General features: G+C 36.2%; 1 protein-coding gene and 1 long non-coding RNA gene across 6 annotated transcripts; one reads left to right on the top strand and one right to left on the bottom strand.

Moving 5' to 3' along the window:
• Positions 1-1,061: 1,061 nt before the first annotated feature.
• On the bottom strand, positions 1,062-7,023 carry LOC113118139 (peptidyl-prolyl cis-trans isomerase FKBP4-like). Its single transcript, XM_026287072.1, has 10 exons — positions 6,618-7,023; positions 5,457-5,601; positions 4,239-4,381; positions 4,013-4,133; positions 3,632-3,788; positions 3,462-3,552; positions 3,112-3,195; positions 2,841-3,026; positions 2,249-2,488; positions 1,062-2,145 (listed from the first exon to the last, which is right to left on the bottom strand). Exons 1-10 carry the CDS (start codon positions 6,705-6,707, stop codon positions 2,050-2,052), a joined length of 1,353 nt encoding a protein of 450 aa, XP_026142857.1. The 5' UTR covers positions 6,708-7,023; the 3' UTR covers positions 1,062-2,049.
• Positions 7,024-8,657: 1,634 nt separating this feature from the next.
• Positions 8,658-11,671, top strand: LOC113118140 (uncharacterized). 5 transcript variants are annotated; one of them, XR_003294287.1, is made up of 6 exons: positions 8,658-8,741; positions 8,901-9,732; positions 10,300-10,426; positions 10,513-10,640; positions 10,948-11,021; positions 11,109-11,671. It is a non-coding gene; the product is annotated as an uncharacterized LOC113118140 (long non-coding RNA). The 5 variants fall into 5 exon arrangements; XR_003294286.1 differs by having other exon boundaries at positions 8,668-9,075; positions 9,152-9,732; XR_003294284.1 differs by having other exon boundaries at positions 8,668-9,412; positions 9,507-9,732.
• The last annotated feature ends 1,626 nt before the right edge of the window (positions 11,672-13,297 follow it).

Genomic DNA, 13,297 nt, shown 5'->3' with positions numbered 1-13,297 from the left:
CCTTCTCAATTGTATTGTTTGCATGATTGCATGGTAAGCTGGTGACGGTTTCATAGACAAACTTGTCGAAACAAGTTGGTGTAATTGAGTGGTGCTGTAACTGTTTGAGTCCAAGGCTACCCCCTACTGTCAAACACACAATATATGAAGAGATATTACTGAAATTATAATGACAAAGCTGCTCAGTTTCCAACTTTATGTACAGAAACTAGGAGTGATAATATATTACAATAAACAAAAATTGTAAATCAGTAAATTAGATAAATGTCAGTAATGCTCTTCAAGGTTGTGGAATTGGGAGAGGTAGGGAGGGTATCACCAAATGTGGGTTGCTTCACAAATTGAGTCCAGGCTGAGGTCAACCTATAAGGTTTTTTTTTTTTTTTAAATGATCAACTCCAAAAGTTACAACAGAGGAAAAAGCTCATCCAGCTTCTCTCTAAACCCACACAAGAAGAGTCAGTCTTTTTTCCTTCACTCCCAACAGCGGTCTCCCCCGCTGAGGAACTTGGTAACTGTAGTTCGGGACCAGGTAGCCATCTTGGTTTGTAGTCCCCACGCTGCAGCCATCTAAATGTCACATACCTTCCCTTTCACGATGCCACAGGGTTTACACTATTTTACCTAGTCATTTGTGATTACAGTAATGTTTTTGAAATTATTTTTTACTCACTATTATCAATTTTCAATCAACGATTTAAAATATAAAAAGGTATATTAATTATAAGCCAGTAAGTTCCATTACTTTTCCACGTCACATTTGTAAAATGATCTAGAAATAGGAAAGAAACGTAAGGAAAGTGCAAGAAAATACTTTTTTAGTCATTCTACCTCTAAATTAATTTTATAATTGTAATTAAATCGTAATTTGTGAAATTTTCTAGCGATTTCTGAGTGAAAACTGTTTCTATATTTTAGCTGACCGCAGTAGTACTGGTTCATCGAATGCATCTATTTCCTTTAAATGGATCCCACTGGCTTATGATTTATCTTTGGAGAGATAGACACATATTGAAATACTTTCACACAGTACTAAATGCTACAAATCACAATACAGCCGGAGGATTTCGATTTTGTTTTATTGTTCTAGACAACATCAGAGGTGCATCAAGGACATGGGAACAGAATCTATCTGTATGTCTTGCTTTAACCCACACCAAAGTACTACTGTCCTGCTTGAGCTCAGTCACACAGAGACTCTTCTGCCGTGACAATTCACCATCTGATTACAGTGCAAGTGTGATTATGATTGTGGAACCTCATCCACAAAAAGATGAAAAGACAAGGGACAAAACTACAAAACAAAAAGACAGACTGCAGGTCTAAGTTCAAGTTCTCGCCATGTATTTTAAAGTGTCCAACATCTCAGCCCTATACTGAACGACCTCACCAAAGATGCTGCATACAGAAATTGAGTGAAGCAAAGAACTAGACGATTCTTTACAGGAAAAGTGCATTTTCTCCTCTAAAATGCTTGTAAGACTTCAGCAGAGATTCACTATGGAAATGCTTCCAGTTGTGATACATTAAACAGAGAATTTAACAGTGAAAAGATGTTCGTAATGAAGGAAATAAACAAATCAAAGAAATCAAAACAGTCTTTTTGCCCTGGCATTCATTTCCATGCACCTTACATAAAGTTTAGTGACAGGACAGAAAAGCGTTTTTATTGTACAGCAGTGCAACTCAAGAGTTTCTAAGGATCGGCGACTGGTTTGCGGCTGATGCGAGCGGCTGTAGTACAGGCTACAGACTGAGAACAAGTCTGCTTTATTTCCATCATCTCTCAGAGAGAGCACGGCCAGGCCGACTAGCTGCCTTACAGTATCGAACACACAAACATTCGTACACTTGTGCAATCATATGCAAGTGCACACCTGGACACAAGGGTCTGGCCAAAGTACAAGAGCAAAGCACTTGCTACATTAGATTAGAAACCAAAGCAAGTATGTGTCCTCACTCACACAAACACAGTCGCTTCAGAAGGACAGATTTTATAGAAGGTAAAAAAAAAAAACGTAACAAAAGACAGTAAATAATAGCACGCTATTATGCTGCAGTTTGTTCCTGGGCTCCGTTTTCATCTATTTCCATTGCACTACCATTCGGTTTCTTTTCCTGCTCTTTTTCTTGCTCCGCCTCCTTCTAGAAAATAAAAACACACATACACGTTAGATAGAAGACAACAGATATCTAGCGGGTAAATCTTTTCTGCAGGGACTAAGAGCTAGTAACCGTAGACCCTTACTTTGGCGTCTCTCTCTGCAAACTTCTGGAACATGTTGGCGTAGAGGCGTTTGTCCTTCTCGTGTTGCTCTTTGATATGTTTCTGGCAGAGCGCGATCTGGCTCTTCGCAGCCTTATTGGCTGGATATAATTGAGTGACCCGCTGGAAGTCTGCTCTCGCCCGGTCAAACTCCTTCATGACAACCAGTGCCTCTCCTCGCCTAAACAAAGCCTTCTCGTTATCTGCATCCAGCTCCAGTGCCTTTGCACAAAAAAATAAATGAATACAGAAAACAAAAAGAAACCAGAAGAAATAAGAACATTCTGGCAGAATGCAAGCTAATTTTAATTTTAATATTACCAGGAAAATAGAAATCAAGATATTGAATATCAGTGAAGAGAAACTCAAACTCCATTATTTTTTACTTTTTAACTTGGATAAGGATGAAAAAATATACACAAACATTACAAAAATGTAAACTAAAATTAGAAAAGTAAGTAAAACGGTACTTAAATGAAAAAGCTAAATAGAAATCTAAAAACATACTTTTGCAGCTCTTCAATATGACTGTGTAAGCATGACCATGCATAAGCATCAAAAATGTTGTTCCTACCTTGTCACAGTTCTCGAGGGCAGGGCTTGGTTCCTGCAGCTTTAGGTAGCACATAGCTAGGTTGAGATGAGCAGCCAATCGCAATGCTTTGGCTTTCTCTTCGTCCTCCGGCTGCATGCTGGACTCGTGCTCCAACCAGGACACAATGCGTTTGTACTGCATAGCTGCCTGCTTGTATTTCCCCTCCTGTGCACACAAAACACACTCGGATTCTTAAAACCGTGTACTATTAGATGTGAATACACATCAGTGTGCATGACATTTCCTCTACCTTAAAATACTGAGTTCCTTTCTCTTTGACGATGGCACTCTGTTCTAGTTTCTCAGTCGTGTTCATCTCCCAGGATTCTTTGGCCTGTGTGAGAAAACAGCATCTTGGGCTCATATCTGCTCATGACAATGACTGTGTACAGACATTACTGCATAAAGGACCAATTACAGACAGACTGTAATTCATCTTTAAGCATGATAAGTTTATTTATTTTTTATATTAATTAGAAAACACATTGTATTATACTACATACAGAAGTTCCCTAAAATATGCCATATACTGGCTTTTTCCTGAGTAATGCAGGAGTGAATTCTGCTGTGCACTGCTTTTATTTAGGAGGAAACACTGACCTTCTCAAATGTTTTCAGTTTGATTTTATACTGCAACGTAGCATTAGGTGGAATGTTGAATTTGTCGCTGCCAGCAGTTCCAAAGCCATACCTGAGATCGATGCACACACATACATAAATAAATGAACATCAACAGATACTGAGTGCAGGTGTAGGAAGCATGCTTTTACTTTGGTTTGATGGTGAAGAGCGCCTCTTCTCCCTGCTCCATAGCCTGCAGGGCTTTCTCCACGCCTTGAGGCAGACCCAAACTCCCTCCATCTCCCATCTCAAACTTCAGCTCACGCTCGTCGAAAACACGATCCTCGTGACGGCCCTCCAACCACACTAACCCAAAGAAACAGAAAAATTAACTACTGCAAAGGGTGCACCAAGACTCAACGATTTAAGGAATAATTCACTGGAGAAGGCAATTTTTGGGTCAGCTATTTCTTTAAATTAGATCACTTCTGATAACATTTGCTTTACTCATTCGGTGGACCCTTGCAGACTGACACAGATAAATTGCTCTTCATCTATTGAATGTTGTAGGTATAAGAAGAGTGTTTTACCTTCTACAGATGCACTCTCATTAGGTTTTGTGTAACCCTCTCCCTTAGTGATGATCCTGCGAATGATTCCACCATCTTCTTCATCTGTGATGTCCTCCCCGTGAAACTCAAACAACTCCACCTGTCAGACAAACAAATGGGAAGGTCAATACACAAACTCCTTACAATTATGTGGTTATACGATTCAATATTCTGGATATCCTGTTCACATGCATCTGGACCTCACCTGGAACACAAGTGTAGCATTGGGTGGGATTTTGGGTGGGCTGCCAGCAGCTCCATAGGCATACTCAGGTTTGCAAATCAATTGGCAGATCTCGCCGATCTTCATGGTGGCCACACCGATGTCCCATGCTTTGATCACCTGACCTGTGAGAAAGAGAAAATAATGGTCTACAATGGTTGATTTGCATGCTAGACAATTTTTATCTAGTCTGAATTTTCTGATGGCATCATGGGGTGCAATTTCCACAATGTGCATGGTTACGTTCAAGATGCATTCAAGTTTGCACGAAATATAAATTAACTGTATTTTCTAAATGTATACCGTGAATGTCTTAATGTATACTGCAATTTATGCATGCATTTTTTTATCTCATAATTTTTTATCAAAATGTCACTGTTCTAGTGAAATGCTGACTTCTCCAATCATTTGGTGTCCTTCCTTGCAAGCAATTGCAAGCTCACATTCAGATCTGCCTCTATCCAATCAACAATGATGCAAGAACCAAATCCTTGTCAAACCAATCTTTTTTGATTTTTTGTTTGAACTGAATGTACAACACAATAAGACAGTCATATTTTGTAAGCCCAAGCCCATAAACAAGTTAGCATTTGAGAACATATGGTTCCATTATCCCGAAATCAATGGGTTTTCTGAACGGATTTTTGGTTAAATGCTTGAAATACAAGCATACAAGGTTTTGACGTTTTATTCTATGGAATAAAATTCACCAGCAATACCCCCTTGTGATTTTTATAAAGCTTTCACTTGTCTTAAAATTGGACTACAGAGGTGGTTTGGGACCCCCCTCATCATTTTTATAATCGCACTTTTGCTAATTATTCTAGCTCAAGCTGTAATGTAGTTTGTATTAGAATGTATTTCTGTGTCAGTGTGTATTTATAGCCTATGTTTAGCTTTTTACTTCTGCCGAATGTATTAAGGGTTCAAAATTCTTAAGCTCACTGTGCTTTTTTTCCACAATAATCCAAAAGCCAATGTAAAAATCCTATTGGGTTACCGTAAAGGGAACAAGGTTGATGATAACTTCTAAGTTACCCTACAAAATTACGTCATCATTAAAAATGATCTGTCACTTCTTGCATTAGGTTGCTATTTTAACTCATCATAACAGGTGTTATCATGGTGTCAACAACCTGTTTAAATGTCAGAGAGAGGGTAGATAAACAAATCAGTCTACTTCACTCTCACAACACCCACCTTTGCCCAGCTCAAAGGAGAACTTTTCTCCTCGATCACGGCTGGAGTCAAACTGTGTGCCATCAAGCAGCGTCCCAACATAGTGTACGAATACTTTATCACCGGTCATAGGCAACTCAGTCCCTGTACCCTCCTTCTTGACCATCTGTAGAAGAGAGAAAGCGATTAATCATCAGTCTGTAGGTCGCTCTGCATTACACCTGTGTGCTGTCAATCTTAAATGACCACAGACAGAAACATGTTCATGCCTAACGCTTACATTTTTGATATATTACTTTAAAACAACAAATATATTTAAACTATGTTTGAATATAGTAAATTACTTTGAAATTGCATAGGTGTGCCTTATTGCTCATTATAATTACAGCTGACTCAGATTAATATTTCTCAAATGCATTACATTGAAAGTCTTCAGTTATACCAAACAAGTCATTCCTGTGTGAATCACTTTCTATCAGAAAACCCCATCCTGAAAGAAAGTACCAGAAACTACATGATGACCTGCACGTGCATAATCCATAAACTTTCACTCATTTCATTACATAAACGTGTCACTTGTATATATATATATATATTTAAAAAGGCTGACATTTTTATGTTTACTTGACATTACACGTGGTTAATCGGTATAAATAAAAATGCAACATTGCAACACACTTAAAAGTAAAGTTCACTTAAAAATATGATTTCTGTCATCATTTATTCGCCCTCATGTTGTTCCAAACATGAAAGACTTAATTTGTTTTTGTTTCTGGAAGATAAAATACATGAAAGGCAATGAAAGTGAATGGTGGCCAGAGCTAATAACCGCGAATGTTTTGCCCACAATCTCATTCTCTATTGCACATAAAAAAGAAAGTCAAATAAGTTCGGTTTGACATTTAAATAAGTAAATTATGATACAACTGTCATTTTGGTGGGTGAACTGTGCCTTTAAACTAGACAAGCTGGCTCTAGCAATACTGCAAAATTAGCAACAGGCTGTGTTTGAAACCAGTTAGCAATGTTTAAACAAATCAGATGCATTTATTTAACATTTTAGAGCATACAGCTGCATTAAAGTGAGCCAAAAGAGATAAATATTGTCTCTAACATGCATTCAGCCAGTCACACCTCCTACAACGAGTCAATGCGGCTCATTGCAGTCACTGTAGTATTTACCTTTAAAACACCTCCATCTTTCTTCGGGGTGATGTCTTCACCCTCGACGGGGATGCTACAGCCTTCACTCACCACCTCTTCTGCAGTCATTTTTGATTTAATACGAATATTTCCTTCGAAACAGCCCAGAAAAATAGATCCACTCTCCTCACAGAGTGTCCCTCTGATGTCTTTCCTTTAACAGAAATCAATGGAGACTCGACGTCTGCAGGGCTAAATGGGATTAATATCGTTATTAGGAATGGATATTGTGATCCACGGCTTAAATTGCACAGTTCGTGCTTGTTAAATGTAGTTTTTGAGTCCGCAGACGAGCTGTGCAAGGCGTTTATATAACGTTCGACCCGCCACTCGACACTGACGCGGCTCAGCGAACTTTCCAGAGCTGAGAGGGAGAGGAGATGGTAGCGTCTAGAACCAAATGCCTTAGTCACCGTCACAAAATTCGTAACCACATTCAAAAACGAAAAAACGGTTAGCCACGTTTTCCTAGACGGATTAATATTATTGATGATGCCAACACTGTAACAACATACAGAACTACCAAATTTTACTCGTTGTCTGTTTGATTACGTCTTTAATTTATTTATTTTTTTCAGTACATTTCTGCCATATGTACATAAAGGATGTCACCACTGATAAGCTACTACTAAATATTACAGAAACGTAATTGCTATGGAACGATTGCATTTTAAAAAGCATTATACAAATAAAATTTAATTGAATGACCGCTATTGAAAATAAAATAAAAACTGACAGATACAAATAAAAGCTGATTAAAAATACGAATAAATACCATAATAGTATATAAATTATACTAAATTAAAAATGTAATTAAAATTAAAAATGAAATTTATGCATTTAGCAGACGCTTTTATCCAAAGTGACTTACAGTGCATTTAGGCTTAAATTAAGAGTGAAATCATAACATACAATAGTAATAGTATAGATACAATAAATTCCTTCTTCAAAGAAAACATATATCATGTTTAAATATAAGAATTATGACTAGTGATAATAAATGGAAGATGTACTAGAAATGGAAATCGGGTGTTTCTTACTTCGGTTTTTTTGACAGAGTAAAATTTGACGCTGGTCCCTAGGTGATAAGAAGTTTTCCCTCGTTTTCATTGGCTGAAGCAGAAGACTGGCGCCGTTGTTCGAGGAAGTTATATGAAAAAACAGGTGATATTTCTTTGTTGCCCTTTGTGATCTCAATACATATATATAGTATATAGATAAACGGGGAAAGCGACAGATTTAGATATGAAGTTAAGTCATGTTCCGTTGACCCTGTGAGGAGTTTATTGTCAGTTTGACTCGCCCAAATGCAGAATATACACCAGCCAAACATCATAGAAAGCAGAGAGAGACATGGAAGTTAAAGGTACAGTATGAGAATTATTATGTGCTCTTGCAGTTCATCAGACCAAGGCATGTGTTTCTAAAAAGCAGTATAAAAAATACAAATAAATAAAAGGAATTTTTATATTAAAATAAAAAAAAAAAATTTTTAAATGATCAAATATATTAATAAATCCTACATCTAACAGGACAGTACTATAGTGAAAAATGAAATATTAAAAAAAAATTTATATATATATATATATATATATATATATATATATATATACACCTAGGTGCCTGTTAAATTACAAATAAGTAAATATTAATAAAATAAAATAATACATTTAACAGTACAAGTACTACAGTGAGTAGTTTATGTAATGTAAAAAATATATATATGCTAAATATTATTTTGAAATAATATTTTATTTTATTATTATTGAAAAGGGTCTCTATATATAAAATATCTAGCTGCCTTTTAAATTTTGGGATAGTTTGCCCTTGCTTTACAAATAAAAAATGGTATGAGTGCGCCGATCATGATCGGCCGCTGATTAGAGAACTGTCTTTACTGATGAGATGCGCATAACGATCGGCCGATCGTGATCGGCGCACCCCTAAAAAATGGCAAATAAATAATTAAATTAATTAATTTACTAATTAACTAACAAATAATATCATGCTTGTCTTCAGTTTCCCTCATGATGAAGAACTGATACAGAAGAAGCATGAGGAGAGACTGGAGATGATCCCACAGAATATGCCATGAAGAGAAAAGTGAGTGCATGAATACTGGGATCTGTTTTTGTTTTTTTTTCACCTTTACCTGGACATAAACAAGGTTTTATGATTAAGTTCTTAATTCTTTACAAATCATAAATAATTTGAGTATGGATCTGCCATTTCAGTTGTTAATGGATATTACATTTACCCAAGAAAAGTATCAGGTTGCTTATTAACAGGCCAGTGAAGAAGATGAGGCTGTAAAATTACTCCAGCTAAGAAAAGAGGGGGCAGAGTCAAAGATACACATTCCAGGGGAGGAGGGGCTTATTGTATCTTGGCTTATTGCAAAATATGAGAGTGATGATGAAGCCACACCCAAGAGCAGGTATTGATTGTGTTTATGGATGACTGGATGAGTGTGTGTTCTCCAGCCTTGAGTTCTCATAGGGTTTCCTCTGTAGGATGTGTGATGAGGACGCATTGCTGTCGCCCAGTGGTAGAGCATTGTGTTAGCAGCGCAAAAGGTCATGGGTTCAATTCCCAGAGAACACACATAGTGGTGAAAAAAACAACAACAGTATAGCCTGAATGCACTGTAAGTCTCTGTGAATAAAAGCATCTGCTAAATGCATAAATGTAAATGTATGGTTGCAGAAGTTGATTTTGATTGTACATCAAACCGATCTTCTCTGTGTTGAAGGGACTTCTCCGCACACTCGGAGGTTGGTTGTGTGGCAGGTTGTTTTGTTTGATCATTTTATCTTGTTCCATCTCGTTTTATCTAGCTGATTTGTTGCTGTGGTTTACTGTTAATAGGTAAAGTGGGTCAGAATTCGAACAGTCAGTCCTGCCAAGCAGGTAAACAAACACAACCGGCACGCAAAGCACAAGAAACCTTTCGATGTTTCTAAATGTTTTCGTCCTTCATTAAGTGTTCTGATTTTGAATTCCTTTACACAACAGGAAGCGAGTGCTGACCATCAATGACTTCCTGTTTAAGGCTCCAGCTATTACACTGACGCAGGATTATTTATATAATAATGTATTTACTATTATTTACGTATCATTTATTTATATTTTTATTCAGTGCTTATTTTTACATTATTTTTATTTTATTTTTCAGTTTATTTTTTTTTTATAATTTGGGAAAAAAATGTTCTAATCATCTTTATTTTTATTTGAATTTAGTCAGTTATTTTAGTGTACTACAGTTATTTATATATTATTATATTATATTATATTATGAATATTCTGAATTATTATTAAAATTTTAAAGTTTAAAAACGTAACTTTTTTATTTAAATTTTAATTTTAGTAATTTAACAAACCCTGTTTTATTTCAGATAGCTGTAAATGCAGCATTCTCATTTAGGATTTATATATATATATATATATGTATGTATGTATCAGGGTTGCTGTATATTTATACATTTATAAAATGACATTGGTACATCCTTAATGTGCTTAGTTTAATCGATCTTTTGAAGGTTCAGAAATATTTAGAGAAGAGCATGATTAGCCAAAAAGTGAATACTAGAACACATTTATGACACATTTATAAAAAAAAAAAAGAACACAAACACACACAGATGATCCATGTGTTGTGTAGCTGTTTGGACTTGTGCAGAAGTATGAAGGTAGTGGTGTAATCACACACTGGAGATCTGAGAACGAAGAGAACCGTCACACAGAAGGACTGGGACACTTCCTGCAGACGCTTCAGAACAGACCTCCAGGTACAGTCCGCTCTCAGTCAACATGTTCTTCCTCATACTCCCTGGTTTTACACAGAGAAGCAGTCAGTGTGGATTTGATGTTCTAGATGTTTCAGAGCAGCAGATGGCAGTAGAAGACAAACCAATCATGGTTTCTCCAATGATGCTGCTGAAGGTTTCCTGTTTGCCCTCACTAAAGCCAACATAGACGGACAAGTCGTGATGCAAAGACAGGGTAAGTGACAATTTGATCACATGCATGTGGATACTCATGTGGAATTGTCTCTCACACATGATTCTCCTTTCTTCTCCAGCATGTCTTTCTCAGAGCAGTCTGAAGTTTCTCTTACTGAACGCCACAGTTCACTCCAGATCATCCAATCAGCACACACACACACACACACACACACACACACAAACTTCACAAGCACTGTTGGACACAGCTGTCTCAGTTACATAACGTTAAACGGACATATTAAAGTCTCTGAGTGTGTAGAAGAACATGCTGAAAGCAAGACTGACTTTGTGTTAATGTTTTGCAGATTGTTGATTTTAAAGAGCAGCTTCTTTTTTCCGCTGGGGGTCACAGAAGACCGTATTTTAGAGTTCTCTTGTGGTGAGTTTATGGTATTGTGCATATTTCTTCTTGCTATCTTTTGAAGTGTTGCTTATTATGTGTTTAACTCTTGCATAATGGCTTCAGGTCACGTCATACCCCCTGTGAGCATCCTACCCATAGTGCTAAGCGCAGGCCCCTCAGGACAACAGTTGGAGTTCACTTTTCAAACTAGAGACACCCACAGATGGTAAAACGTACATGAGCAAATTAAAACTACCACAGATGGTGACAAGCAAACACAACAAATCTCTGCTTGTCTTAATTTATGGCCACAAAAAAGTATCAGCACTTGTGCACATATATGAAATATTGTTTTATTTGTATAAACTTAACTTTAAAACAAGAACAAATATTTGTAAATGGAATACGAAAGCATGTTTTTCATTGGAATTCAGTTTATGTTTGTGAGCCCCTTTGCAGATATGTGTAATTGTAGATAATTTGGATAATTTTAATACATTTATCAGAAAGCAAGACTTCTTATCTTGTAATTTTTGCATCTAACTTGATTTTAAGAATTTTTAGACATTTGACAAAAATACTGAGGAAGAACATCACTTTTGTGCGTGATCAGAAGGAGCAGTAAAAATGATTTAATATCCTTGTTAAGCTACTTTTTTTGTGTGTAAATTTAATTAAAAAGTAACATATTGTTTAATTTAATTCCTTACATTCTCTTTACTTGGTCCATTTTTTTTCAGTTTAAGTATGAGAAGTTTTTTGTTTTTGTTTTAAGTTCTAAAATTAAAATTAAAATAAATGTAAAAACTACTACTAATATTACAAAATTCAAAATTGTACACCGTAGCTCATCCAGGAATTCCATGCATACTACTGTTTGTACAGTATGCATCAGGGATGTGACTTTTTTTGTGATGCGATGTAAAATTTTTGTATCCTGTAAATGGTTTTCCATTAAAGAAAAGCTCTATGGTTTAATATTTAAAATCAAAGATAGTTATAAATACTGCAATTCTTCTGTTTTTGGAAAAATGTAATAATAACTATTTATTTTTATAGAACAACAGACAAATAATTCTTCTGTTTCTGACCGTCTTTATTTCTTTGCTTTCATATCTTTCAAATTTTGAAAGATATGAAAACCATTTAAAAAAATAAATACTTTTTTTTAATTGTAATTTTATAAGTTATATTGTAAAGGGGAAAAATGGTTTTCTTCCTTCTTCTGTCTTTAGCTGATCACTTTCTTGACAAATGCATCTTCATTTGTCAAATAGCACGTAGAATGTGATTGTGGCAGAGTGATAGACAGCATGTGAAGTGTGAGTGAGGGCTGGTGTGTGTCTCTCCAGCTGTGTGCTGTTTTAATCAGACAGACGTTCTCCAGCTGTGCTCTCTGGAAGCAGGTCTGTTCTAATGACAGGAAGTGAAGGATGATCTGTTAGCCGTATGCTCCCTGTCTGATCCTTTATTTGATTTCACAGTTCTTCCTGGGGAAGCGACAGAAACCGCCGAGAGACAGGGCCAAGCCACGTGTGTAAAAATACTACGGTGTGTCCTGCATTATGGATGTTTGTTGGACTACTCTGGCCTTGTAAATTATTGAGTTGTGCCGCCCCGTCCTCAGGTTCTGTGTTTCAGGTTCAGTTCTTGACTTTCATTTCATCAAAGCTGATTTTCTACAAGACTAGATTGGTTTGTGTTTGTGATCCAAAATGTGAAGCCATCAGACTCACTCAGATGGGCTAAAACAATCATAGTAGATTAGAGTTTATTTTCTGTTCTAAAGATACTAATACCAGAGATGTTTTTGAGCATGTAAAACAAAACAGCAAAAAATACAACCTGCTTCTTACATTCTTATTTCCTTAAGGAACATTAGTTATTTCACCGTCAGCTTTATGAAGACACATTATTTTGAATGTGCACGGGTAGTGTCAAATGTTCATCAAAAAGTGCAATTAATTATTAAAGTCAACATAAGACAAGCATAATGTGAGATTTACGAGTTTTACAATATTTACCAATTGCTTGTGTGGACAAGATGACATCAGATGAAAAGGAAAATTACTAAATTTTTAGATTACAAGGAAGCATTTTGAAATTTGTTATAAATCATGCACAAATCATCTGAAACAAATGAGGCTGAATTCAGAGTCAAGTAGATTTTTTCAATCCAGTTTTTTTTCTTAACTTTTGCTGGTCTGTTAAATATTAATCCAAAATGATGTTATAAATGGCAGTTGATTCATCAAAATGGAGATGGAAGGTACAGTCAAGCACATTGCATTATGGGATACCAGGTGCCCTGC

Source organism: Carassius auratus, chromosome 18, assembly GCF_003368295.1.
Source record: "Carassius auratus strain Wakin chromosome 18, ASM336829v1, whole genome shotgun sequence".
Classification (NCBI taxonomy): Eukaryota; Metazoa; Chordata; class Actinopteri; order Cypriniformes; family Cyprinidae; genus Carassius; species Carassius auratus.
Note: the sequence above shows the minus strand (reverse complement) of the source record. Positions and strands in the feature narration are given on the sequence as shown.

What these genes read in the sequence shown, in the direction of transcription:
- LOC113118139 (XM_026287072.1), bottom strand. Translation starts at nt 6,707, where the DNA reads ATGACTGCAGAAGAGGTGGTGAGTGAAGGCTGTAGCATCCCCGTCGAG. An exon ending in TGAGAGTGCATCTGTAGAAG is followed by an intron (nt 3,789 to 4,012) that starts GTAAAACACTCT and finishes TCTTTGGGTTAG; the next exon opens with TGTGGTTGGAGGGCCGTCAC. An exon ending in CTCTTCACCATCAAACCAAA is followed by an intron (nt 3,553 to 3,631) that starts GTAAAAGCATGC and finishes CATCGATCTCAG; the next exon opens with GTATGGCTTTGGAACTGCTG.